The 27,345-nt window shown below is 44.4% G+C and overlaps 1 protein-coding gene across 3 annotated transcripts in view; it reads left to right on the top strand.

Moving 5' to 3' along the window:
- ADGRD1 (adhesion G protein-coupled receptor D1) overlaps positions 1-27,345 on the top strand; it is a 283,150-nt gene that overhangs the window by 150,793 nt on the left and 105,012 nt on the right. For all 3 annotated transcript variants that reach the window (XM_083476427.1, XM_083476426.1, XM_083476428.1), the window contains one exon: positions 23,722-23,825. In XM_083476427.1, the coding sequence (XP_083332553.1) occupies positions 23,722-23,825 (104 nt within the window). The remainder of the gene's footprint in view (positions 1-23,721; positions 23,826-27,345) is intronic.

Genomic DNA, 27,345 nt, shown 5'->3' with positions numbered 1-27,345 from the left:
AGCCCTTTATTGTTCTTTCTGTGCTTTGCACAGACCTAAGAATAAACTAGAATGTTTCAGAGCTGGTGGCTGAGCAGTTCGGCAAGGTTTCCAGCTCAACCTGCAAGGAAAATCAAATAGCTCAGGCAGAAGAGCCAGGCTAGAGACAGTAGTTATACAATGTCATCTGGGACCTTATTGGTTTCTCCATGTCGTCTGATCCCACTGGGCTTAAGGCTGCAGCAAATCTCCCAACCATCAGCCAAGCTGTGCTATAGAGCAGCAGAAATCAGGCTAGCAATTCCTTCATGGCCATTGTGGCACAGGATGCAAAGTGTCTGGGCCCCACCGCTAGAATATCCAGTTTCAGACCATGCAGACCTCATTTTCTGTTTCCTCATTTCCTTTATTTTTTTTATTTGAAAAGTTTTTATTGTTAAAATAATTCAGCATTAATATACACATATTGCGAATATACAAGCATACAAACATACATTTCATACAATCCTTAAAAATATTCAAACATACCTACATTCAATCCCACAGATAATTCCTTTTCCCATCACCATCCACCACCTCTCACCCCACCCTTGTGTTAGACTTCCAATCTACTCAATTGCAATTTCTTTCCAGTTCTATTACTTTCTTTCACACAACTTTAACCTAATTTCATGCTTCTTTTTCTATTACACATTGTTATCCATTCTATTTAGTATTTCAGTATTTAAAACGGAACTTGTTTATTCTAATAGGAGTTCTGATTTTTCAATATGGTTTTGCAAGTATCCTTTAAACATCTTCCAATCCCTGTCTATCTTCTCTTTAGAGATCCTTCCAATTTCTCCCATTGTTTTGGATATATTGTAGTACTCCAATAATTTGTCAAGCCACTCTATTTTTGTTGGTATAATACCACTTTTCCAATTTTTTGCAATCAATAGCCTTGCGGCTACTGTTGAGTACAAATGAAATGTCTTGTTTCCTCACTTTCTGTTTGAATTTGTGGGCAGGGCCATGACACAAAGATGGGGAGGCGGTCACCTTCACAACTCTGTGTAGCAATTTCCATGGCACTATTTGTTAGGATATTTCCATTCCACCTTAAAAGGGAGCAGGCTGTGAGTCACAGAGTCTGCGTATTTCCTGTTCACAGGATGTTTATGTTTCTATTGCTTTCGTTTTCCCTCTGTGTCGGAGACACTGATGCAGGCAGTCATGTCTTTCTTTGTTCTGATTAACGCTGAATAAAACTTGTAAATAATGCTCTCCTGCGTGCAACTTCTGCTGTGAATTATCTGCTGATAGAGTGTGCATGAGCTCTAGAGTGTGGCAAGCTTGTTTCTAGAAACTCATGTCGCTAATTGCTGATACTGCGTGCCTACGGGAGATCAATGGATCGTCTGGCAGACGGCTTGGGGCCGTGATGGACTTTATCTCCCTGGCAGTATCCCAACACTATTAAGACAGTTAACAAGCATTGTCAGTTGGAAACCGGAAGCATCTGTCACACTGCACCAGAACTGGGACCCCCTTGGTGGTCAGCAGCCTGAAGAACTCATTGAGAACACCAGGCGTATTGTGGTGGTCCAGTGCTTCCTGGTCCTGTTGGCCAATGTGGTGTAGTGGTTAGAGTGTCAGACTAAGACTGAGGAGATCGTCAACAATGTTTAGGCAACACGATAACCGTATACATACGTAATAGACAATCTTGATAAAATTCCTTCAAACAATAACAAATTCAAAATCAAATCTTAGTCTCAAAGTCTCTGAAAATCTTTAAATGAAGCGAGGTACCATACTTTGCACAAGGAAAGATAAGCTGTGGAGCTTAGTGTATTCAGCAAATATAATGTCCAACACTGGCAGGTTTTATAATGATGTTAGGATCATGTGAAAGAGCTTTCAAACAATCACGTTGTGACTTGGACAAATTGTCCTTAATTTTGGGATCCTTCTTTTCTAATTTTTCCAAATCTTGTAATACCAGTTGGTGAAATAAAGAAATAGATGGATTCGTATTAGCTGGAGTAAATGATGATTTGGGCCTGAACTGGCGCCTAACCGGCTTATTGGTTCCAAACTTATCACTTAGTTTTATATTTCGTATTAGTTTAAATAGGTCAACCCTGGTCTGAAAAACCTTATATAACGGTTTTGGAACAAAGCCCAGTCCCAATTATAAAGTTTGCAATTCATTGGTAGCAAATGTATGCAAGGAATTATTAATTCTCGGAAGGGCAGTCGTTCCCGAACAAGGAGGAAATTCTAATTGTTAATAACATTGTTGATGTTCTCTTTTGCAACACAGGGGTCTGTTTGGATACTTATTGTTGTACTAAGGCTGAGGAGATGCAGGTTCAAATCTCCACTCAGCTGCAAAGCTTGTGGATTCAAAGTCTCAGTCTAGTCTATCTCACAGTCTTGACCAAAAACTGGACATTTTACCCACTCCAAAGCTCTGGGTAGGTGACAACATATTCCAGTCAAAAGATTCAAAACTGAGAGTTAAAATGGAACATATGGAAGATCTCAGCATCTTCTTAGCATATTGGCGGGCTCAGCAAGTAGTAGGGTTCATTGGAGCTCATCGTTTTATTTTTGGAAAGCATAACAATGCTGGAAGAATTTACAGCCATGTGGCACTCAGATCCTGTGCTGGCATTGGTCCTGCTAGCCAAGTGATAAATTGGCATCAAGCGAGGCTGAAATTATTCGCATCTTTATCACTTGGCTATGATGCCCCTATCACACCCTGCATGCCTTAGAGAATAGGCTCGCTTGAAATGAATTCATCATGTTTGCTAAAAAGTGAAGAATGACAGCAAGGATTGGGGATGAGCAGCAATTAAACAAATAGCAAAGAGTTGCCCTGAGATGATCAACAAAGTGGCATGTTTTCCCTGCCCTGCATGCCGGCCAATTTCTTCCCTTTGTCAACACCTTAATTGGAGCTCTGCAGATGTAATCACAAGAAGAACGGGCAGTTCTGTTTCAAAAATGAAAGTGCCCTGTGCAGGGTCAAACCTAATTTTGTGTTCATTTTTATGAGTATCCAATATTCCCTGCCTCCAATGAGTTTGGCACTCATGAATACAGTTTTGTTTCTGTTCTTTATCATTTCCCTCACCTTTTTCATTTGCCCTCACTTTCTCCTGCCTCATCTGCCGTCCCTGCCATTTACAATGCCCCCCTGTGCTCACTTACTTAGGGGGCGGATTCCACTGAGCAGAGGAAGATTTACTGCTCAGCGAACACAGCCAGGATTGAACTGTCAATCTGACTGATTGCAATTATTCCAAGTATTCCAAGTATTCTTTTGCTGATGATGCCGCACTGCTCCATCTGAAATTATGATGTGCACATGCATGAACATCACAAAGGTTATCACAGCCAGTCAGATTTAGTGGCAAAGGAGGTTACAGGCAAAAAAAGGGGGAATACTATGGCCACGAGAAGCAGCAACAGGCAGGGGTCAAATAGTATCAAAAACAACAAAAATATCCAGTAAACTGACTACTTTCTTAGGGTAAATCTTTAGTAAACGAAGTACTTTCTTTAGAATGGAGCATAAAAGACGGGGTGTGTGGGCCGAATTTTGCTGTTGCACAGGGCACCGCTGAAATTTGAGTTCCCAAGATCAGCCACTGACTTCAGTCTGGCTTTGAACTACGTAGGTCTGGGCTAAACATTTCTGTGAACTGCCCGGAGATCTTGTGATGAAGGGCAGTACAGTGGTACCTCAGGTTGGTAATTCGTTCTGGAGGTCGGTACTTAACCTGAAACTGTTCTTAATCTGAAGCACCACTTTAGCTAATAGGGCCTGCTGCTGCTGCACCGCCGGAGCACGATTTCTGTTCTCATCCTGAAGCAAAGTTCTTAACCCAAAGTACTATTTCTGGGTTAGCGGAGTCTGTAACTTGAAGCGTATGTAGCCTGAAGCGAGGTACCACTGTATATAAATTTAATAAATAAATAAAATAAAAATTAAATTTCATCCCAGTGGAATCCCAAAGGTGTTGAGGAGGTTTGGGCAGGGGTAAAACCATCCTGAAAGTCAGGGCTTAGCTGCACTTACATTTCCTCTGTGATTTCAAGGTATGGCTCATGAGCACTTTTTGTTGTTGTTGTTCCAAAGCTTTCCCGTCAAAACTGACTCTTTAATGCTGACTCAGAGCAAATGGCAATCCGTAGAAAACCCGAATAGCTGTTTGCTCCGATTCAGCTTTAAAGAACAGGTTCTCATGGGGAAAGCCCCAGGGAGAGAACAGGTGTCATGAACACACCAGCTCCAAGTGTAATCTCGCAGCTGGCTGCAGAATGCAGTCAGGAACAGGGAGGCTGGGCTTTCACGCTGACACAGGAGAGCCCGCAGCTGCCAGCATTGAATCCCCCTGACCTTGGGTGGCTAGATGATAAGGGAGGAACAGTGAGCTGGCTGGAACACAGCAAAAGCTCCCCGGAAGCCCAGACAGGCATGGAAAGCCACAGAGACAGCTTTCCGGAACAGGAAGGGGCTGCAGCTGACCAAATAAGTCTGAGGCATAGGTGTATAGGAAGGCTGCTAGACAGGAAGCAAAATAAGAAACGTAAAGGTCGAAGGTTCAATCTCTTCGGTTGACACAGGAAGAACTCCTCAGAAGGATCAACTGAGTGATGGGGGCTGGAGGCTTGCTAGAGCCGTCCAGAGATACTTGCTTGTGTTTTTTGTTTTGCAATAAATCCTCCCTTTTAATTACGTACACTTACTGTGTTATCAAACTGGGAACCTCGGCTCCTAACAGCAGGGCAAAAGGTAAATATGGTTAAGCTCTCAGTGAAGAGGAGACAGACATGGAAGGAGCAGATAAATTATTTAGCTTAAAATTATAAAGTGATCCAAGAATCCTGTTCCTCCTCCTTCCCCAAAAAAGAAAAGAAAAAAAGAAAAAAGCTAGGGAGTACTGCTGCTACCACACACTTCCAAATCTTGGAAGGCTTTTCTCCAGCCAAGAAATATGCACAAATTGCATCAAAGTAGAATTAAAAATGCAGTATATCAGGAGAAATTTATTTGCGAAATGGTGTACATTAGGCAAAATTAAAAACAAACATGTACAGTCGCACCTTGGAAGTCGAACGTATTCCATTTTGGAAGTCCATTCGACTTCCAAAAACATTCAAAAATCAAAGCGCGGCATCTGATTGGCTGCAGGAAGCTCCTGCAGCCAACTGGAAGCCGCAGAAGCCCCGTCGGACGTTCGGCTTCCAAAAATAGTTTGCAAACCGGAACAGTCACTGTTTGCGTTTGCGACGTTCGGGAGTTAAAATGTTCGGGAATGAAGATATTCGACTTCCAAGGTACAACTGTATAGTGGGAGAAATCTGCTGTAAAATGTTGGTGCATGTTCATTCTCAAAACAGTATTTGCAAACTGATGTTGAAATGTGAAGAACAGAACCTCTGAGAGGAAAAATGAGAAACCGAGAGAAGCTGAAATGAACAGATTTGCCAATCGCTGCCAGTACACCTCTTGACTTTGTCTTAACATGCACAAATCTCTGCTCTCAAGCGGGTGGGGGACGGAGAGACAGGGACAGAAAAGGAAAGGAGGAGTGTGGGCAGATGCAGTCGCACATGCCTGAAAGCTTGGTTACAGCTGGGGAATGAAGATTAGGAGGATAAGCAAGGACCCCATGCGGGGAAAAGCTGGGTTTTGAGGAAGGTTTCTGTAGGAAGGAAGATTAAAGTGGGACCGTGTACAGAAACGCCAAATTGCCTGACATAAATGCTAGAAGTCCTACAGTGTAGGTCTGCTCCACCTTTGCTGGCTTGCCCCCTGCTGCCTTGAGAAAGCCTTTCTTACTCCTTTCCCAGCAGCTCAGCGGGAGATTCCTTTCAAGCCAAAAGGTTTACAAGTCTCTCCAACTCTTCCTTTTGTTCAGACTCAAGGTGCACTCCCAGCTTGGCTCTCCAGCGAAGCAGGATAGTCTGAGCTGGACCTACCCAAAACTGACAAGGCCGCTGGTGGGAAGGGAGTAAAGGCCACTCAACCTGTCACCTCTTTAGCCTGGCTTTTTAACACCTCAGCTGTATGTTTTCAGGACCTACAGTGGTGCCTCGCAAGACAAAATTAATTCGTTCCGCAAGTTTTTTCTTCTTGCGAGTTTTTCGTCTTGCGAAGCACGGTTTCCCATAGGAATGCATTGAAAATCAATTAATGCATTCCTAGGGAAACCGCTTGCCAGGCTGGCGGTGCGGAGAAGGGCTTTTCTCCACACCGCAAGCCTTCAGGACAGGTACAGGAACAGAGGGGAAGGCGCGCAGCGCTTTCCCTCTGTTCCCGGGGCTTGCGTGGAAGGAGGGTTTTTCCTCCCCACCGCCAACATTCAGAACAGCATTCTGAATGTTGGCGGTGGGAAGGAAAACCCTCCTCCCACCCCAAGTCTTCAGGAAAGCCATCCGAAGCTGGGCGGCGGGAGAAGGCGTTCCTGCCCCGCCGCCCGGCATCGGAGCTTCGTTCCGATGCCGGGCGGTGGGAGGAGGCGTTTCCCCCCCCCCGCCCGGCATCGGAGCTTCGTTCCGATGCCGGGCGGTGGGAGAAGGCGTTCCCCCCCCGCCCGGCATCGGAGCTTCGTTCCGATGCCGGGCGGCGGGAGGAGGTCCGAGGACAGTGGGGAAGACGTGCTGCGCTTCCCCGCTGTCCCGGAGATTTCCCTATGGGCTGTCGTCTTGCGAAGCAAGCCCATAGGGAAATTCGTTTTGCGAAGCGCCTCCAAAACGGAAAACCCTTTCGTCTAGCGGGTTTTCCGTCTTGCGAGGCGTTCGTCTTGCGGGGTACCACTGTACCTTATTTGTTATGGTTGAAATATCACTTGGGAAGACAGGCAAACTAATATCAGTGTACTGGAAGGAGCAAAGATCACCAGTGTTGAAGCAATGATTCTTCAACATCAACTTTGCTGGACTGGATGGCTGATGATCGTCTTCCAAAGCAACTACTCTATTCCAAACTTAAAAATGGAAAGTGTTATGCCGGTGGTCAGCAAAAGAGGTTTAAAGACTGTCTCAAGGCAAATCTGAAAAAAATGTAGTATAAACACTGACAACTGGGAAAAACTGGCTTGCGAGTGTTCTTCAGTTGGAGAACAGCCTTTACCAAAGGTGTCATGGGCTTGGAAGACACTCGAATTCAGGACACAAGGTAGAAACGAGCTAAGAGGAAGGCACACTTGGCAAATCCACACTGTGATCAACTCCCGTGCAGAAACCAATGTCCCCACTGTGGAAAGACATGTGGATCCAAAATTGGCCTCCACAGTCACTTACGGACTCATTGTTAAAACTGTGTTTATGGAAGACAATCTTACTCGGCTACGAGTGATCACCAAAGAAGAAGAATGGTCAGAATTGTTATTAATACTGTTTTTAAATGATGTAACCCACCCTTGGGCCTTAGGGTGAAGGGCAGGTAATAAATAAAGAAAAACAACTAAATAACAACAGCAAGAACAACAACAATCTGGATAAGTTAAGACCTCTCCTCCAGACATCCTTTTAGATGGGATTCCTGTATTGCAGGTGTTTGGCTAAATGACCTTTGGGTTCCCTTCCAACTCTGAGAGTCTATGATGCCATGATTCTGACAAAACTCTCAGCTTCCTTCTAAATATTGCCTCCACTGTAAATAGGATCTCTGAGTTTCCTCCATGTCAGCGTCTCTCGTCTTCCTTCATGTGCCTTTACCTCTCTCCCCACTCCCTTTTCTGTACAGCAATGGACTTGCAACCTGTTTTCTGGGAAGACATTTCCCATTCAGATGACAGATTATTCGACTGCCCTGTACAATACTTTTTGGAGCAGACTTTTGCATAAACAGTTGATCTCATGAGTATTAATAACATCAAGGAACGTTAAACAAAGCAGAGACAAATCCTCTTATTATGCAGCTGTAAGAGATGCACAGGCCACAGTGCATTGCAAAGAGGTGTTTTAAAAGGAAGTGAATGTATATGGATATATTTGCACTGGTTGGTTGCCAGAGTTTCTGCTTTGGTCACTTGCGCTTCTGAGAAATCACTTAGGCTAATTACTGCAAAAACAAGGTTACAGTACATTCCCCAAGAGAATAACTTCCCAGTTTTTCCCTCTCCTCTTTGCCCTTCTCGGAAGAAAACAATCCCCCCTTTTCCTGTTCACTAACAGTGATTTTGGGTAGTTCCAGACGGTTGCTATTTTGGGGTGGAATTCATTCACACACTGGCAAATTCAGGTTGCGCGTTTAATATTGATTTGGAGCTCTTGTGCAGCAAACCCGTTCCCTTCCCAAACATACTTTTTTTTTTTTTGTAACAAGGAAAGCTCTGTAAGCAGATCACCAGGAAGCAACTTTCATTTCCAACCTTGCAAATAATAATAACAATAATAATAATTTTCATGCGGAGCTTTTTTTTAAAGGGGTGGGGGCAGGCTAATGGTAGATTAGTGTTTTAATTTATATGCAGCTCAATGGCAAAGTAGGCTTTTAGAGTAGTGGGTGGTGCTGTGGTCAAAACCACAGAGCCTAGGGCTTGCCAATCAGAAGGTCAGCGGTTCGAATCCCCACGACGGGGTGAGCTCCCGTTGCTCAGTCCCTGCTCCTGCCAACCTAACAGTTCGAAAGCACACCAAAGTGCAAGTAGATAAATAGGTATTGTTCTGGCAGGAAGGTAAACAGCATTTCCGTGCACTGCTCTGGTTTGCCAGAAGCAGCTTAGTCATGCTGGCCACATGACCCGGAAGCTGTACGCTGGCTCCCTCTGCCAGTAAAGCGAGATGAGCGTGCAACCCCAGAGTCGTCCACGACTGGACCTAACAGTCAGGGGTCCCTTTACCTTTATAGTAGAAATGGGTTGGAACAAAGTTGAAGGAATATCATGTGCAAGTGATACGCCCATCCATAGCTCCCTGCCAGTTAGAGTTAACAATACCATGCAAAATGGTCTGGTATAATATAGCTTCCCACTTCCCACTTTAGCCTCTACTGGAGGTTGACATTCTGTCATCTCACCACGTCAATTTTGATTGGGCTAGTCTGTTGCACCCCCTCCCAGTTCAGCTATATGAAAGTATTGCCTGCTCTTAAATTGTTTTGGATAGCATGCCTCTTTCCATTCAAGAGGTATGCCCAGGTATCAGCTCTGATGAGGAATGGTGGGAGCCTCCTCCTGCTCCTGACCAGGATCCTGAAGCTGCCCAGGCGCAGTGGATCTGTATAGATTTGGAACAGTGGTTTGCAGAGGGGCATAGTTCAGAAGACAAAAGTTGGGAAGAAGATGGGGAGTGAACAGCAAAGTGAAGAAGAACCGGAAGAGGGAGAGCTAGCAGAGTGTCTCTCACTGGAAAGTGTCCAGCCTATCAGTCCAAGGTCAGGTAGAGCAGATAAGGTGGCTATACAAAAAGCACGGTGGTTGCAAGATCAGGTTGCAAGGCAAGGAAGTGATGAGGGTGACTTGGGGGGGGGAGTGGGTGTAGACATTAATTGGGAGCACCATTGCTTTGAGAATGGACTCTTCGTCTTTTGGCTGTAAAATCTCTTTAAATGATAAGGGACTATTTTGCTTTGTCCTGCTTATCCACGGGCAAAGGGAGAGAGGAAGCCACATTCCCAGAGCCTGACACCAGGACAGTAACTTATGAAAAAACAGAAGGGGTACACTTGCACAAGAGGGGGTCATAGAATTACCCTTATGCATTCTAAAAGTAAAGTGTTTAGGATATAATTGTGGGACTATGCATCAGAGACGTCTCAAGTCTTCAGATAGGTGGGGTTGCAAAAAGTGTGCAGGCTTCTTGAATGCTCAAGCACAGGTTCGAGGTGAGCGCATCGCCTCCTCTTGGCCCTCTGCATGCTGGTGAGCAGGGCTCTGTCAACCTTGATCCTGCGAAATGCTGCCCTCTTCGCTTTACCCAAGGCTCTAGAAACTTACTTGGGGGGGGTAGAGAAGGAGGTGACATTGGTGTTGGGGTGTGTGTGCTCCCCAGGCTTCAGTTGTGGGGGTGGGGGTGGCAGAAGGAAAGAGAAAAGGGGTAGAAGGAAGGAAGGAAGGAAGGAAGGAAGGAAGGAAGGAAGGAAGGAAGGAAGGAAGGAAGAAGGAAAGAAAGAAAGAAAGAGGTGATAAAGAGAGATTGAGTGTCAGAAAGAGAAAAGTGGGTAGTGAATGAGAGAGGGGTGAGGAAAGAAAGAGAGAAAAGGGGGAGAAGAGAAAGGAGTGGCAGAAAGACAGAGAGAAGGGGGTGGCAGAAAGAGAAAGGACTCGTCTACATTAGTCAAAGTACAGCGTTATAAATGCATTATAACACTGTGACACCAGATGGTGATGTAAAGCTGAAATTGCAACAATGATATTTTCATTTGTGTGCTTTAGAATGTTTTTCTACAGAGTGTATTCAGAGCTTTTTTATAGCTGTGTAGATCTAGCTAGAGAGAAAGAAATGGGTAGAAGAAAGAGAGGAGAGAGAGAGAGAAGGGGGGCGGCCATTTTTGACTGTCCCTGCTCACCACCAGCTTCCGGTTTCATGACAGAGGACCCGTGAGTGAAATCAGTGCTTGGCAGGCACAAATGCCTGATGCCTGATGCAAGCATATTCTGGGCCACTCTGGAAAACAGAATCCTAGACTTAGACAGGCCTTTTGCCTGATGCAGCATAACAGTTTCATGTTTACCAAGGGACATGATTCTGTTTTCCGCCCTGAAAGTCAACTAACCCTGCACTCTCCATAGTTGAGGGAAAGCCCTTTACTGGAGAAATTAAGGTTGCCATCTCAGTTTGTGAAGATTCATGGCTGGCGCCTTCTAACAGCTTTTTAAACCCAGCTTGCCCTTTGATGACATCTTTTTCACACCAGGTGTTTAAAGATAAGGAGAAGAGCCTGCTAATTAATTACGTGACACAAACTTTTGGAGAATTTAAGTACCCTTTTCTTTTTTTAAAAAAAAGTTGTGGCAAAAACTTTTAAAGTGAGTAGGGTCTTGCTGGGCATCTGCAGAAGCAGGTTTCCTTTGAAACCTGAAATTTGTTTAGCACAGATCATGGCAGTGAATTAATAATCTGGAGTCAAAAGCTGCGGAATGCCCTGAGGAAATGTATTTGGCTGCGATAGAGTGAGCGGTGGGGGGTGGGGGTGGGGACTCCTTTATGTTTCTCTTTTAGATAAACTTCAATTAGGCCAACTGTGGCTTCCATGGGAGAGTCCGGCTTTTGACTGAACGGCTTGTGGAGTCCCTCCTTGCCTTATCAGAGCACATCGTGACTGCCGGTTCCATCGCCTCCTGTGAACATTCTTCATAAAATTAATTACATCCGTGTTCAGGGTGTCTGTTTCCAAAGCAAACCAAAGTAGTAATCATTGAGTGGCAATCATCTGAAAAATTGTAACAGGGTGGTGGGCAGCCAAGGACTTCTTTGTTGATATTCAGAAAAAGAAAATGCAGCCAAACCCCTCAGATTAGTTAGGGATCTGCAGAGGGGCTGGGATCCTATGTCTCAATGGTTGCAGTGTTTATTTTGCTTATTTGAACGGCTTGGTTGGGATACCTCGGTGAAAGAGGAATGTGACATTCCTGGTTCTTTGCTTGATGGATAATAGAGAGGGTGTGACTATCACAACTGGAGAGAATGTGATGTAAAAGTGTTGTCTAAAATGTATAAGATGTTATTGGAATGGGAGACAAACTTCAGTAACTTGGTTAAGTGACTTCCTCGTGTCTCCCTAGTTGAATTTCAATGTAAATCATTTTAACGGTTTTCCAGCACCAATATTCTTAAAAAAATAACTTATTCATTAACATCTTTCTTTTCAATTCAGCATTATATCCTCTTAATTCATCACTTAACTGTTACGGAAAAGGAGCAATGCAGCAGCGAGCTGCAGCTGGCTGGAAAGCAAAACATTATGGGAATGTTTGGGACTGTACCGTGAGAACAAAGGGGCAGTCTATTCACTGTGCTGAGCACCGGATGTTAGCTCAGAGTGTCATTTGACCTGTACAGGAAGTACAGGAGGTGGAGTTTGTCTCTCTGCTGTTGGTGTCTGAAGAGAGCAGATGCGTTTCTCTGCAATGCTGCAAAGACAGAAATAAAGGCATGTAAATACATTTCTGTCTATCTCTTTCCCCTCCCTGTGGGAAGCAGGGAGCAGGGAAGAGTGGTGTGTTCTTCTCACGCTTGAGGAGGATCGCCGATAGTGACCTAGCCTGTATCCTGCCGGGAAACGCAGACAGGGAGGTCAACAAGGAGATCAAGCCGGGTGCCTGGAGAGTGGCCAGTTTCTCCTGATAAGGCTTGAATCTGACACTAACATGTTAAAATCCTAGGCCTATCTGGTATTTACAAGCTTTTTCAATTAAATTAACATATTTAGCTAAATACTCTTTAAATTTCATCCATTCTTCCTGGTAGTCCTCCTCCTTCTGGTCACGGATTCTCCCAGTCAGGTCAGCTAGTTCCCATGATTCGTAAAACCTTTTAATGGCATCACATACAACATCCAGAACATATTGTCGGTCATAATATAGATATTGAAGCACGGGAACGATTATGGAATATGGATATAAAATTTACAGCATGTTATGGTCAGAGAAAATTATATGAAAATGATATATAAATGGTACCTAACACAGAGTAAATTGGCCAAAATGTATAAATCCAAATCAAATAAGTGTTGGAAATGCAAAGAGAAAGAAAGTTCTTTTTATTGTATGTGGTGGTCTTATAGCATGATTAAAGCTTACTGGGAAATGATATATAATGAATTGAAAAAGATGTTTAAAATAACTTTTGTAAAAAAACACACCCAGAAGCTTCTTTAAAAGCTTTACCGGAAAAATCAGAAATCAGGATAACAAACTTTTTTATAAAAGAATGGAAATGGTTTATTGAATATTTACAAATAAACTATAAACAGATAAGAACATTGGCGGGATTATTGTAATAACCTGAAGTTTTATAAGCACATATATTTAAACTAAAGGAATAAATGAGTAAATTAAGTTAATTTGGATATGCAGGATGTTAAAAATAAATTTAAGAAAGCGCAGAAAGAGGGGGAAGGAAGTCAAGTTTTGAAATGTTAAAATGGTTATAAAATTATTGAAATGTATAAAATTGGAAATCATACATAAAATAATTTAAAGAGAGAGAGAGAGGGTGTGAATGTGGAAAGCTCTGGTTTCTTCATAGTTGGAATATAGCCTATGGTACATCCATTTCTCTGCCCACTTTTGCCCCTGCCCTTGCCCCTGCCCACCTCTGACTCCAGGACCCATTGGCAGGTGGCCCCAAGATGGTTGCCCATACAAGAATGTGGCCCTTAGACCAATTTCTCATTTCTCCCCCTCAAGATCTTCAGCATCCCGACAGAGAAGTCTTTTTTTCTGCCAGTGTGTTCTGCTCATGCTGGCCAGACAGGAGGAGAAGGACCACTTGGAGAACTGAAAGAGACCCATCCTTCCATCTGTAGCCACAACTCTTTGTTGTCCCCAATTTCACAGAGGCCTGGCTGGCTTCACCTCAAAGTCAGGCATATTGTATTGCTGGTCCCCTACTGTGGAATCTGTCGCCAGCAGAATCTGTCACCCTCGAGTGCTTGACTTTCAGGCATTCCTTGAAGACCCTTTTATGCTGATGGGAATCTTCACGTTGCTCAAACTTGATTGGCCAATCGAATGATTATGTTGCGTTGCCTTTATGGCTTTTTAAGTGACACCCGACTTGCATATATTGTTGTATGCCACCTTAATATTTTATTAGGACTTCAAGGGTATGTAAATATTTATTTTATAAATAAATAAATCCCCCACAAATCATCGGAGTTGGGGGGGCGGGCGGGAGAGAAACACCACAACAAATGTGACTAGAATTAAATCAGAATTAATCATAAAGGTTCTTTTTTTCCAGCTGGGCAGCCTGCTGCTCAGCGATGCTCATCCAACACAAATATGGGCATGTCTTTTCCTTCCAAACAAGCTATCCATAGTTTTTGTTTGTTTGTTGCTGCTGCTCTTTGCATTTCCATTAAAGATGTAGGATTCAGGCTTCTGATAATCTCATTTTAACCTCATATGTCTTAGACCTAGGCTTGTAAGGAAAGGGCTTTTAAACAGTGATATGCTATTTTTACTATCTGTATTTTAATAGATTTGTTTATATATACCAGGCTTCCTCAACCTCAGATGTTTTGAGACTACAATTCCCATCATCCCTGACCACTGGTCCTGCTAGCTAGGGATCATGGGAGTTGTAGGCCAAAAACATGTGGAGGGCCAAGGCTGAGGAAGCCTGATATATACCATATTTTTCCATGTATAACACGCCCCGGTGTATGTGACACACTTATTTTTGGAGACCCCAAATTAAGGAAATGGGGGGAGATTGTCCAGAGTTGTTAAGCTTTTTTTTAGGGGGATTGCCTCGCCAAAGCCCTCCATCATCTGCCCTCTTGCTGCCAGCTGCTGCCAGCTGCCGCCAGCTGCCTGCCCAATTGCCACCACCACAGCCAATCGCCAGCAGGCCTTGCCACAGCCACCAATCACCTGCCCGATCACCGCTGACAATCACCTGCTTGTGGCTGCCACCAATCACACGTGTCCCCCCCTGCACTGTGTATAAGACGACCCCTCATTTTAAACATTTTTAAAAATAATAATCAAAAAACCTCATCTTATACACAGAAAGATACGGTATATATATATTGGGATACTTAATGTAAAATTGGGCGGTCACATTTTGGTCCACTACCTTGTTTTCAGCATGGTGTTCAGCAACATAGATAAAGAACCATAAAAACATAGATATAGAAGGCTGGCTCCCCAATGGGAACAATTGTGCCAGGCTGGGCAAGGATATATCCAGAGGCATCCACATTGGCATATGCTGGAGCCATCGTGCCAAATTTGACAATGTCCTGCCAAATGGAGTGACAATATCTTCAGAGGCATCCAATTCAGTAGAGTTTGGGCCCACTGCACTAAAGATTGGATGAAGTCACACCAAAGTCTTGTTTCAGTCCATTACCTTGATTCAAAATGGCCACCAGTGCCCCCTCCCCAAAAAACCCACTGCTGGCACCTCAGAAATCCTCATATTGAGAATGAAATTGGTGCAGTTTGGACCCATTATGCCAAAGTCACAATTTGTTCTGTTGTCTGGATTTAAAATGATGTCTTGTGTTCAAACACTGCCAAAGACTGTCACGACCACCGCAGGAACCTTCATGCAAAGTTTGGCAACCATAACTCAAAAGGTAGCCAAACCTAGGCCAAAAAAATGGGCAAAATCATGCCAAAGTGACGTTTTGGTTTGCCATCTTGATTCAGAATGGTGGTCAATGAAAACCACCACCCTTGCATTGAGTTTGATGACAATATCTCAAGAGGTATCTGGACGCATAGAGAACAAACAAGTAGACAGAGAAACCATTTCCCCAAATGTATATAGCAGATACATACACCCTTTAACTGTTCTGTGTTTATGTTGGTTTAATGGATTTGTGGTTCATGCACTGCTTTGATCCTCAGAAAGGCAAGTTGTACAGTGGTGCCTCGCAAGACGAAATTAATCCATTCCGTGAGTCTCTTCGTCTTGCGGTTTTTTCGTCTTGCGAAGCAAGCCCATTGACGGATTAGCGGATTAGCGGATTAGCGGCTATTAGCGGCTTAGCGGCTATTAGCGGCTTAGTGGCTTTAAGAAAAAGGAAACAAACTCGCAAGAACTCGCAAGACGTTTCGTCTTGCGAAGCAAGCCCATAGGGAAATTCGTCTTGCGGAACGACTCAAAAAACGGAAAACTCTTTCGTCTTGCGTGTTTTTCGTCTTGTGAGGCATTCGTCTTGCGAGGTACCACTGTAAATGGCTTAGACATATATAGGGGGGGGGATCTTTCAATTCACAGCTCTGCCTTAAAAAGAAGAAGAGGAAACTGAATTGGACTTGTATTTCTATTAATTATGGTCAGAGCTGTGAAAATAGAAATAGTCCATTTAAAAATGCATGCAGCTTTAGATAGAATTTCTGAGCCCAAGGTTCATAGCTTGCCATCCTGGGTCTGCAAAACCTCCAGATAAGTTTTTCATTGCTCGTCTACTACAATTCAATGTTTCTGACACTTGGTGATGGAAAATCCCCGGGAAACTGACACTTTCTCCCCTACCCCACAATTTTGTGCTTGTTTCTCTATGGTTTATTGACAGGTAAAAACTCAGCAAACAGCTGATCCAGAAAACCACCCAGCTGAGGAGCCTTCCTGCCTTTCTCCTCCAGGGAAGTCTGCCTCCTCAGCCAAGTGTACAGGGTTTCGTTATAGATCATAGACTTATAGAGAGACTATTCAGGAAGGAAGTTTGGTTTTTGACACCTCTCATAGTTGGGCTGCTTGAACCAAGAAAGCTTGGAAGGAGGTTACAGGCTACAGTTGCAGGGAGAAATTTGATTCAGTTCCAGGAAAACCTACCCGATCCTCTCTTTCCAAAATACAGCCCCCTGTGGAAATTTAGTCACTCTATTCTCCAACCAGGGGACGCGGGTGGCGCTGTGGGTTAAACCACAGAGCCTAGGGCTTGCCGATCAGAAGGTTGACGGTTCAAATCCCCGCTACGGGGTGAGCTCCTGTTGCTCAGTCCCTGCTCCTGCCAACCTAGCAGTTCAAAAGCACGTCAAAGTGCAAGTAGATAAATAGGTACCGCTCTGGCGGGAAGGTAAACGGCGTTTCCGTGTGCTACTTTGGTTCGCCAGAAGCGGCTTAGTCATGCTGGCCACATGACCCAGAAGCTGTACGCTGGCTCCCTCGGCCAATAAAACGAGATGAGTGCCGCAACCCCAGAGTCGGTCACGACTGGATCTAATGGTCAGGGGTCCCTTTACCTTTACCTATTCTCCAACCAAGTAATGCATACAAAAAAGAATATACTGGGGTAAAGGATCCATAAAAATGCATAGTGACAGTTAACCTAAAAATGCATTACTTTAGGGAAATTGCATTGGCAAAAATGTGTATATTAGATAAGATTGCATACAAACATTTGTATATTACAGGAAATTTGCACTAAAATGCTGCTGAATTCTCCTGAGGCTTTTTTTTTTTTTAAATGCTAACTTATGTGGAACACCGAATTTAAGACTGGAAAAATGAGAAACAATATTTTTACTAGTCTTTAAATACAGATAAACTGTTTTACTAAAACAGGAACAACAAAAAATCCTAAAGCAAAATTGACGGATTTACTCTTGGCTGCCTGGGGTTACTTTTTCTCCCAAAGAATTTGCAAGAGGCCTTAGGACTCCTCCAAATGACTTTCTTAATGAGCATTCAGCTTACATGGAGGTTAGAAAATGTGCAGTCTTACCTGAGCATTTGTTCTGATTTGTTTCCAGGGGGTTATATTGCAATGAGTGCTGTTTGGGGCTGCCGTTGAAGATGACGCAGAAACTTCACTTGGTCCAAAATGCAGTGACTAGATAATCAGCTGAGGGTCCCAGTTGAAGCTCACATAACCCCTATTTTAAAACAACTGCATTTGTTGTCTGTTCATATCCAGGCTGAATTCAAAGTGTTTAAAGCTCTAAATGATTTAGGCTCCTGGCATAGCTGTGATAGCTGCATTGCAGGCATTTGGACTAAAAGACCCTTGAGGGACCCTTTTCAACTCTGCAATTCTATTATTCTGTATCTTAAAGACTGCCTCCTCCACTACAGGCCCTCTGATCAGAAGAAGGAGGTTCACCCTGGTTCCCACGTTGCTCAGTGCTATCTGGCATTTTTAAAGAAATAAACAAACAAAAAGCATTTTTTTAAACATAGTGCAATTTGCAATTTTGGACAATCACGCTAAAAACCAGGTGAAGTCACGCCAAAATCCTGTTTCAGTCCCTCATCTTGGTTCAAAATGGCAGCCAGCGTCCAAACCTTGACAAAGACAGCCACACCAGCGGCATAGCGTGGGTTGTCAGGGGGCAAGGCAAGTAATTTGCGCCCCCTAACCCCTAACCTGCCGCCGAAGCCAGCTTCTTCTTGCTGCTGCCTGGTCTGGTCTGGTGTGGTTCTCTCCCGCGCTCAGCGCTGCGCTGGGCGGCCGCTGCACTGTCCCTCCCCCAGATAGTCCCTCGCTCTCTCTCCGCACCGCACGCCTGGCACCCCCCCTCCACAGTGGGCGGCGACCCGGCGGCTCGGATCGGATTCACACAGCCAGCACTGCAGTGAGAGAGAGTGAGTGAGCCAGGTAGGGGCAGAGAGCTGCGAGTGCGAGCGCGCCCCCCCAGATGTTGCGCCCGGTGCGGCCGGCCCCCCTGCACCCCCCACGCTACGCCACTGAGCCACACTCACCAGGCGAACCTTCGTGCTCAGTTGGGTGACAATATCTTGAGAGGCATCTGAAGCGATAGAAAACAAGCGGATGGACAGACAAACAATTTCCCAAAATATAGTACAGTGGTACCTTGGAAGTCGAACGGAATCTGTTCTGGAAGTCTGTTTGAATTCCAAAACATTTGGAAACCAAGGTGTGGCTTCCTATTGGCTGCAGGAAGCTCCTGCAGCCAATCGGAAGCCGCAGAAGTCACGTTGGACATTCGGGTTCCAAAGAACATTAGCAAACCAGAACACCCACTTCTGGGTTTTCGGTTTTCGGGAGCCAAAACGTTTGACTCGCAAAGCGTTCGGAATCCAAGGTATGATGGTAGATTCATTTTGATATTTTTTTTCCTGGGTAGGATATATGTCAATGGGCATTCAACCTGATTTGCTTGTGTGATGTTTGTATATTTTCCCATTCATTATCCAGTCATCCTCAACTTTCCAGTGCACTTTCCTAGCTACAAATAATCATGTTTCTTTTTAAAAGTGGATTTGTTATGCCAGGCTGGTAGAGAGCTTTGGTCCATTTTACTCACCCCAAACTAGATTCCTGGTGTGCCCTTGAATCCCTTCCGCAAACTACTGACAGTCTGAGGGTGACCTTAGTGTTCATGCGCCAGAATGGACAAGCACGACTGCATTCGACACAGCATCCATTCACCTTCCCCCAGCTCAGAAGGAATACTGTGTACTGTGATGGTTGCCACATCTCAAAAACAATATTGCAAAGCAGAAAAGGGGGGGGCCCAAAGGACCAGAAAATGCAGAGCAGCTCCCCATATGAGGAAAAGGTTTTGATTTTGGAGTATAGTTTAGTTTACAAAGGAAATGGGGACCCAATAAAGATTTATAAAATTATGTCTGGTACAGAGAAAGTCAACAGAGAGGAGCTTTTCTCCCACAAAGCTCTAGAGCTCCAGGGTAATCCCATGACAGTGATTGGCAAGAGATTCAGAACAAACAAGAGGAACTATTTGTTCATACAGTGCGCAGTTTAATCTGTGGAATTCTCTGCCGCAGGATGTGGTGATGGCCGGCAGCGTGGCTGGTATTAAAAGTAGATTAGGGAAATCCATGAGGCATTAGGCTGTCAGTGACTCCAAGTCGAGGCAGGGCTTGCCTCCTTCCAGATTCAGAGGCAGTTGCTGATATCAGGGCCGTTCCCTTCAAGCCTGACTTGCAGGCTGGCTAGAGGCATTTGGTTCACCGCTATGGATGCTTGTGGACTACCTGGACCTCCCATCTGATCCACTACAACTGTCCTTATGTTTAAGGATTTTAACATCTGATACACTAACAAACCACAGCTTGTCCATTTTAGTCTAGATAATACTGATGGCATTCGTCCGTCTCGGGAGAAAATGGAGGAGTGCGCCTTTGTGGGTGAAGTTAAACTGTTGGGAGATTACAGCGGCTGCTGTGGCTGTAGAGACTGATAAGGGAGAGACATGTTTTGTTGCAGCTGGGGCAGAGGAAGGCGTCCAGTTGTGTTGCTGTAGATGCACCATGGCGTTTCTTCTCTCTGCGCTCCTCCCAGTGGTCATTCCTCCTCTGGTCACTGCTATGGATGCATGGCCGGACTGTCTGTCTCCAGACACTGCGGTCATCTGCAAGGGATTCCCACATGACAGGGTTGTTGTTGCCAGCCTTCATGTCACGTTTGCAGTCATCTTTGTAACACAGAGTTGGTCTGCCAACAGGCCTGGTGCCTGAAGCCATTTCCTCGCAGAGCATGTCTTTGGGGATCCTTCCGTTCTGTGGACATGACCAAGACAGCATAGATGTTGCTTAGACAGGAGTGTGAACATGCTGTGGATGTGGTCTTGGGAGATGTGGGCTTGCTCTTCTGTCTTGCCATGTGATACCCAAAATCCTACTGATGCAGCACATGTGGAAAGTCTTGAGGCATCTCCCTGGCGGTTGTGCTTGCAAAATGATTATTGCACACATGGGAGGGGTTTCATGAGCTCGTCCTACACTCGAGTAGGACCCTGGTAGAGTCACATGCCCGACTGGCATGTTCTCTCCCTCCTGGTCATTCATTTGGGAGCTTCAAAAGCCTTCTTCAGCCTGAACATCACAGTGACCAGTGCCAACAGACATTGACACACTTAGGGATCCGCAGAGTCTTCGCAGCTTGCGTAACAGACCTCAGCATTTTGGCTAATCTACTTTATTTACATATAAACACACACGGAGCACTGCAACATGGCTCCCTCTCTCTCTAGCATCAGACAGCAAAGAGAAAGAACAAAGGACAATAGTCCCACTTCACGGAACACAGTAACACAAACATCCTGTCTCCGTTACTTCCCACTCTGTGAAGTCAAAACATACACCATCATGTGATAGACAAAAATCCCATGACTGCAATCATGGGGCAGGAATTCTAACAAGGGGAACCTCAAGTCCAGAGGCTGAATGCGGCCCTCCGGGTATTTCTATCTGGAGCTCAGTTTTCTCCTGAGGCCAGAGCCCTCACTAGCCCTTGCTCCACACCTCGAGTGTTTTTGCCTGGCTGGCATATCATCTTGAACTCTGATACAGTAGCCCTTTGGTTGTTTGGGTGGAGGATAGAGGGAGAGAAAGAGTGAAGTGAACTTGCATTGTACCTGGCCTACCGCATGAAATGACATTTGCATTAATTGCTCCACCCACTTTTGTGTCTGGCTCCACCCATCAGTGGTACACATCCCCTGAATGGTTGCCCCTTAGGCTGAAAGAGGTTCCCTGCCGCTGATATAGCAAGTGGGTACAGTGCTACCTCGGTTTTTGAACATAATCTGTTCCGGAAGACTGTTCGAGTTCCAAAACTGAGGTGCAAAGGGCGGCCTGCAAACTTAATTGAGAAAATTGAGAAACACTCAGCAGAAGCCATTCGACTTGTGAGATGTGTTAAAAAAATGGAAGCATTTACTTTTGGGTTTTTGGCATTCGAAAACCAAAATGTTCATCAGTGGAAACATTCGAAAACTGAGGTACCATTGTAATTGCTATACATAGCATCACATCAACCAGACCTAGAGTTATTGACTCAAACCTGTTTGAAACCTTACACGGCAGTGATCATCTAGAATTTAATTTCTCCCCTCTAAAGGCCTATTACCTATTAATGATTCTTGCAGTAATTTCTAATTATAAACATTGTCTCTAGTTATTATTGTTGGAGCTAATATTCCACCCTTGAGCTTCTTCTTCATTTTCCATGTTGTTGTTGTGTTGGCCCGTAAATCAGTAAAGAATGAATGACCTCGCTTTTTCTTAGATAAACAAGTGCTTAACGATTCTTTTAATTATTAACACAGTTTTCCTATCAGTTCCTTATATCCGTTTTCCTTATATCATTTAAAAATAAAAGGAAACTTAGCATGAAAAATTTAAAACACCTCTTTAAATAATTGAGAGCCAATAGCACAGACCCCTCTTCTGATAACTCTCAACAGACTGAATTATGAATATGGAAAAAAAATCCTTTTTCTCTCTCTCGTTTTTTTTTAAAAAAGCCTCATAAATATAACAGAAGATTTCAGCTCTTTCCATGCAAAACTTTTTTTTTAAAAAAAGAAAAAAAATCTACTTTTGTTTGAGGTGTAAGTTCAGCAACTAACACTTGATGACCAAACTGTGTGTATACGTTAGGTGTAATGGAAGCTGAGCGGTTAATGGGTATAACAGCCAGACATTGCACACATTCACCAAGTCTCATGGAGAACATGCAAATCCTCTGTCCGTTTGTCCCCGTGTCAGTTTCAGTTTATTGGTTAATTTTTTGAGTAGGGCTGTTTCCCATACTATTTGGTACCATTGGTCCATGCTTACTCCTGACAGGTCTCTCCAGTGTCTGGTTATGGTGTTTCTGGCTGCTGAAAGTAGGTGGGTTATGAGTGCTTTGTGGTGTAAATGGGCATTGTTGTCTTGGAAGACGTTTAGTAGGGCCTCCACCCCTTTTCTTCCTAATGTCTCAACAAATGAAACTGATTTGCAAAAATGTTACATGGAAAAAAATACGAGAGACATTACACATACTTCTTTAAAACAAGAAAATCTTTAATTAAAAAAATCATCTGTCCATGAATAGGACATGGGGCATCATATCCTGTTGCCTGTTCCTTGTATTATATCATATAATCTTCTGTTGTCCATTACATTCGGCTGCACGGTCCAAGTTTCTGGCCCCATATTTATCGAGAATTGCTGACGGTCCTCAGGAAGCCCAAATAACATACTTATTAAACGACGAAGATACAAGTAGATCCCTTGCAGTCGCTAGATACCTGATTAATGTTTTATTTCAAAAGAGGAGAAATGGATCACTGTATGTCTCTGACAGCTTAGCTAAACTTAAGAACCATCAATAAGTGCCAGAACTAAGACGCATACCCCCCAAAATCTGATGGATCTGAATTGCGGAGCTTATTGTGTATAGTGTTTACTTAACTGAAGTAAAATTGGTTTTATATGGGTGTTTTAACTTGGAACTGTTTAAATTGTATTGTTTATGGATAAATTCTGATGTATTGTTGCCGATATGGGCCAATGGCCATAATAAATCTATCTATCTATCTATCTATCTATCATCTATCTATCTATCTATCTATCTGTTCCTTGTATCTGGTATCCAGTGCTTTATTGCTTCTGCGTATGAAGGTTCCACTTGGCTAACATGGGCAGACTCATTTCCCATGAATCTATCCTGGCCTTAAAAAAACCCCCACCCCTCTCTCTAAAAGCAAACTCAACGGATCAGCTCAGCTGATTCGAGTGTGGTGCCAAGGTTGGAGGCTTGTTTCCTGTAAGGGACAATGGCATGGGAATGGTAAAGGTAAAGGACCCCTGGATGGTTAAGTTAACTATGGGGTGTGGTGCTCATCTTGCTTTCAGATGATCCTCAAGATCCCAACTAACTCTATGATTCTATGATTCTAGGTGAAATTTCTTGTGGTTTTTTTTGGGGGGGGGGATGTTAGGGGAAAACTGTATTTGATTGCTTGTATTTGATTATATGTTGTTCTTATATTCAACTAATAAAATATTCAAAAACAAACAAACAAACAAAACCTAAATCCAGCCTTGGCCACAACCAAACATTTTGGCTCTAAGGTCTTGTGCATCAGGGCAAAACAGGTCAGGGGCGGACGGAAATCAGTACTGCTTTCTGCAAATTCAAATGCTCTTATTTATTAAGGGTGTTTGTTTATTTTTAAATCTCATTGTGTGAATATTTCTGCTTGTTTGATATGGCCCAGTTTTCTGAATAGCCCTGCTAATGTCATTATGACATTTTTTTCCATTTGGCTAAAGCTGTTGATAAACTGTTCCTTGCTGGCCTAATCCAATTGATTAACAATAGGCGTCCTTTCTCTTTTCCCCGGCGCACAGCTCTCAGCGGGACACAAGGTGGCGCTGTCCTCCATCAGTTACATCGGCTGCTCCATCTCCATCTTCTGCCTGATGATCACATTGGTCACGTTTGCGGTTCTGTCGTGAGTAATTTTAACTTTTCTACCTGCTGAGCCGATATTGCCCTGGAAATATGGATCGTCAGATATATATATAGAGAGAAAGTGTGTGTATTCCATTTCAGACTTACTGGACTGTACGCTCTCAGGTGTTGAGAGTTTCATAAAAGGTTATTAATTTCTTAAACCTCTTTTAATTATATCCTGCATATATATTTGTAACACTTGGCTGGGTTTGGTCTAAATTACTTTAATTTCCTGAATCCGGGAAGCTATTTAGATGGCAAGTTATTTCCTTGCAATCTATTCTTCGCTTATTTCTCCAGCACATTCCTTTTTTCAATGGGGGGGGGGGTGAATGTGGCAGGAGGAATTAGAGAATTGTAGACTTGCAATTGATGCTTTTGAATGCTGGTGCTGGAGGAGACTCTTGAGAGTCCCATGGACTGTAAGAAGATCAAACCTCTCCATTCTGATGTTGGGAAAGATGGCGGGCACAAGGAGAAGGGGACGACAGAGGATGAGATGGCTGGACAGTGTTCTCGAAGCTACCCCTGGGCCTTAGTTTGCCTACCTATGGTCTAGACCAACCCTCTGCAGTGCAGGATTCACAGCTAAATAATCTCTGACAGAAGGCTATCCAATCTCTCTTTTAAAAATCTCCACTGATGGAGAGCCTGGCAGTCATTCCACTGTCAAATACAGTGGTGCCTCGCAAGACGAAAAGAATCCGTTCTGTGATTCTCTTCGTCTAGCGGTTTTTTCGTCTTGCGAAGCAAGCCCATTGACGGATTAGCGGATTAGCGCTATTAGCGGCTTTTAGCGTCTTATCGGCTTATCGGATCAGCTGATAAGTGGCTTAGCGGCTTAGAAAAAGGGGGGAGGGGAAAATACCCGCAGGAACTCACAAGACATTTTCGTCTTGCGAAGCAAGCCCATAGGAGATTCGTTTTGTGAAGCACCTCCAAAACGGAAAACTCTTTCGTCTAGCGAGTTTTCCGTCTTGCGAGGCATTCGTCTTGCGGGGCACCACTGTAGCTCTTACCACCAGAAAGTTCTTTCTAATGTATGGGAAGGAAAGAGAGTGGCTGAGATGTGATTGTGTGGTTCTGACGTGTTTGTGTGGACCACTGAGGGGGGTGACAAAATGCCAGGTGGCACTCATCATGGGGGGCCTGCAGCTCGCCCGAGCCACGCGTCACTCCTGGGAGTGACCTGGTGACTTGCGTGCCCACAGGATCTGCACTGCCCCAAACGGTCCGCCTGCTGCCTCCCCCTCAGCTGTAGGGTAGTTGACTGATGGCAGGAGGCAGGCAGACTCCTCAGGGGCCCTATGGAGCACCCTGCCCTGGCTGGCCCCGCCCCTGCAGGCAGCTGGCCCCGCCCCTGAGCCCAGGGAACACATGCCGACCAAGGAACCAGATCGCCTTGCTCTGCCGCTGAGACCTCTTTAACTAGCACTTGCAGACTGCACCTGAGCTGTCTTGTGGAATCCATGGGTCCGATGCCAGTACAGTGGTACCTCGGGTTACAGACGCTTCAGGTTACAGACTCCGCTAATCCAGAAATAGTACCCCGGGTTAAGAACTTTGCTTCAGGATGAGAACAGAAATCGTGCGGCGGAGGCGGCGTGGCAGCAGTGGGAGGCCCCATTAGCTAAAGTGGTTCTTCGGGGTTAAGAACAGTTTCAGGTTAAGAATGGACCTCCTGAATGAATTAAGTTCTTAACCCGAGGTACCACTGTACTTTTTTGTTGGTCTGTTCATTAAAAAAAATGGCCTTTATCTCCAAGTTCATATAGGCTTGGATGTCCTGCGACCTTTTGGCTACTCAGCTGAACAGGAGCTCTGTGGGCCTGTTGAGAACTTCGTAATAATAATAATAATAATAATAATAATAATAATAATAATAATAATTTTATTATTTATATACCTACCCATCTGGCTGGGTTTCCCCAGCCACTCTGGGCGGCTCCCAACAGAACAACTTCAAACATTAAAAACTTCCCTTCTAAAAGTCAGATAGTTGTTTATTTCCTTGACATCTGATGGGAGGGCATTCCACAGGGCAGGTGCCACTACCGAGAAGGCCCTCTGCCTGGTTCCTTGTAACCTCACTTCTCTCAGTGAGGGAACCACCAGAAGGCCCTCGGCGCTGGATCTCAGTGTCTGGGCTGAACGATGGGGGTGGAGACGCTCCTTCAGATATACTGGACCGAGGCCATTCAGGGCTTTAATGATCAGCACCAACATTCTGAATTGTGCTTGGAAACGTACTGGGAGCCAATGTAGTTCTTTCAAGACCGGTGTTATATGGTATCGGTGTCCACTCCCAGTCATCAGTCTAGCTGCCGCAATCTGGATTAGTTGTAGTTTCCAGGTCACCTTCAAAGGTAGCCCCACGTAGAGCGCATTGCAGTAGTCCAAGCGGAAGATAACCAGAGCATGTGCCACTCTGGTGAGACAGTGTTCAGGCATGTAGGGTCTCAGCTGGCGTACCAGATGGAGCTGGTAGACAGCTGCCCTGGACACAGAGTTGACCTGCGCCTCCATGGACAGCTGCGAGTCCAAAATGACTCCCAGGCTGCGCACCTGGTCCTTCAGGGGCACAGTTGCCCCATTCAGAACCAGGGAGTCCCCCACACCTGCTCTCCCTCTGTCCCCCCAAAAGAGTATTAAAGCTATTTAATGTGAGAGCATTTGGTGAATGTGCTCTGTTGGCCCATCAGCTTGCAATAAGCAAGACTTGTTGGGATTCAAGCGGAATCTCTCATGAAGGCACAGGCAAAGAAAGAAGCACTCATCCAAGGAGCTGCCCTTAGCAGGAATTGTAATGTGATTTGGGGAGCTAGTGATAAACACTTTATTTCCATATTTATAGAAAAGACACCCCTATGTAGATAACAACACGAAACGGTAGTTATGAAGTGTCAAATTTGATATAAATATGGAAATACTGGGTGGGATTCTCTGCTCTGCTTACTTGAATTTAAACCTTGGCAGTTTTCCAGAGTTACTCCTATTTTTCCATCAGAGGATCAAGCCTTAGGCTGTTAATTGTGTGCTTAGTTAGAGCAATTTGCCTCCAGAACAGTGGCATACATTGTAATAGGCATGAAAGGCTACTGCAAGAAAATGAAAATGAAGGCAAATTATCACAATCCTTTCTGTTTCGAATTACACTGTTAACAAACCTGCCTCTTGGTTATTCTTTACCTTGATTGGGAAGCTGCTAGCGATCTTGATGATTGGCAGGCAATTCCTACTGGTCAGAGCTATTTGTTGCTGGAAATTCAGCCTGCGCCAGCCAAACCTTTGCACAGAGTTTCATACAGAGTGTGAGGTCACCAGCACAGATTTCAAGGTGACAACACTTTCATTGTGTCCCACAACCTGCCCAGGTCTGGCTTGAAATGACTAGGTGACAATCTTCAGTCATTTCACTCCCATCGAAAGGGGTTGCTTTGATTTGTCCATTTCACGCACCCCTCAGCAAAATTTTGAAATAAATAAGCATGATAATATCAGTGCTAAAACATAAACAC

Source organism: Podarcis liolepis (genome assembly GCF_965112155.1).
Source record: "Podarcis liolepis genome assembly, chromosome: 15".
In the NCBI taxonomy this organism is placed as follows: Eukaryota; Metazoa; Chordata; class Lepidosauria; order Squamata; family Lacertidae; genus Podarcis; species Podarcis liolepis.
Note: the sequence above shows the minus strand (reverse complement) of the source record. Positions and strands in the feature narration are given on the sequence as shown.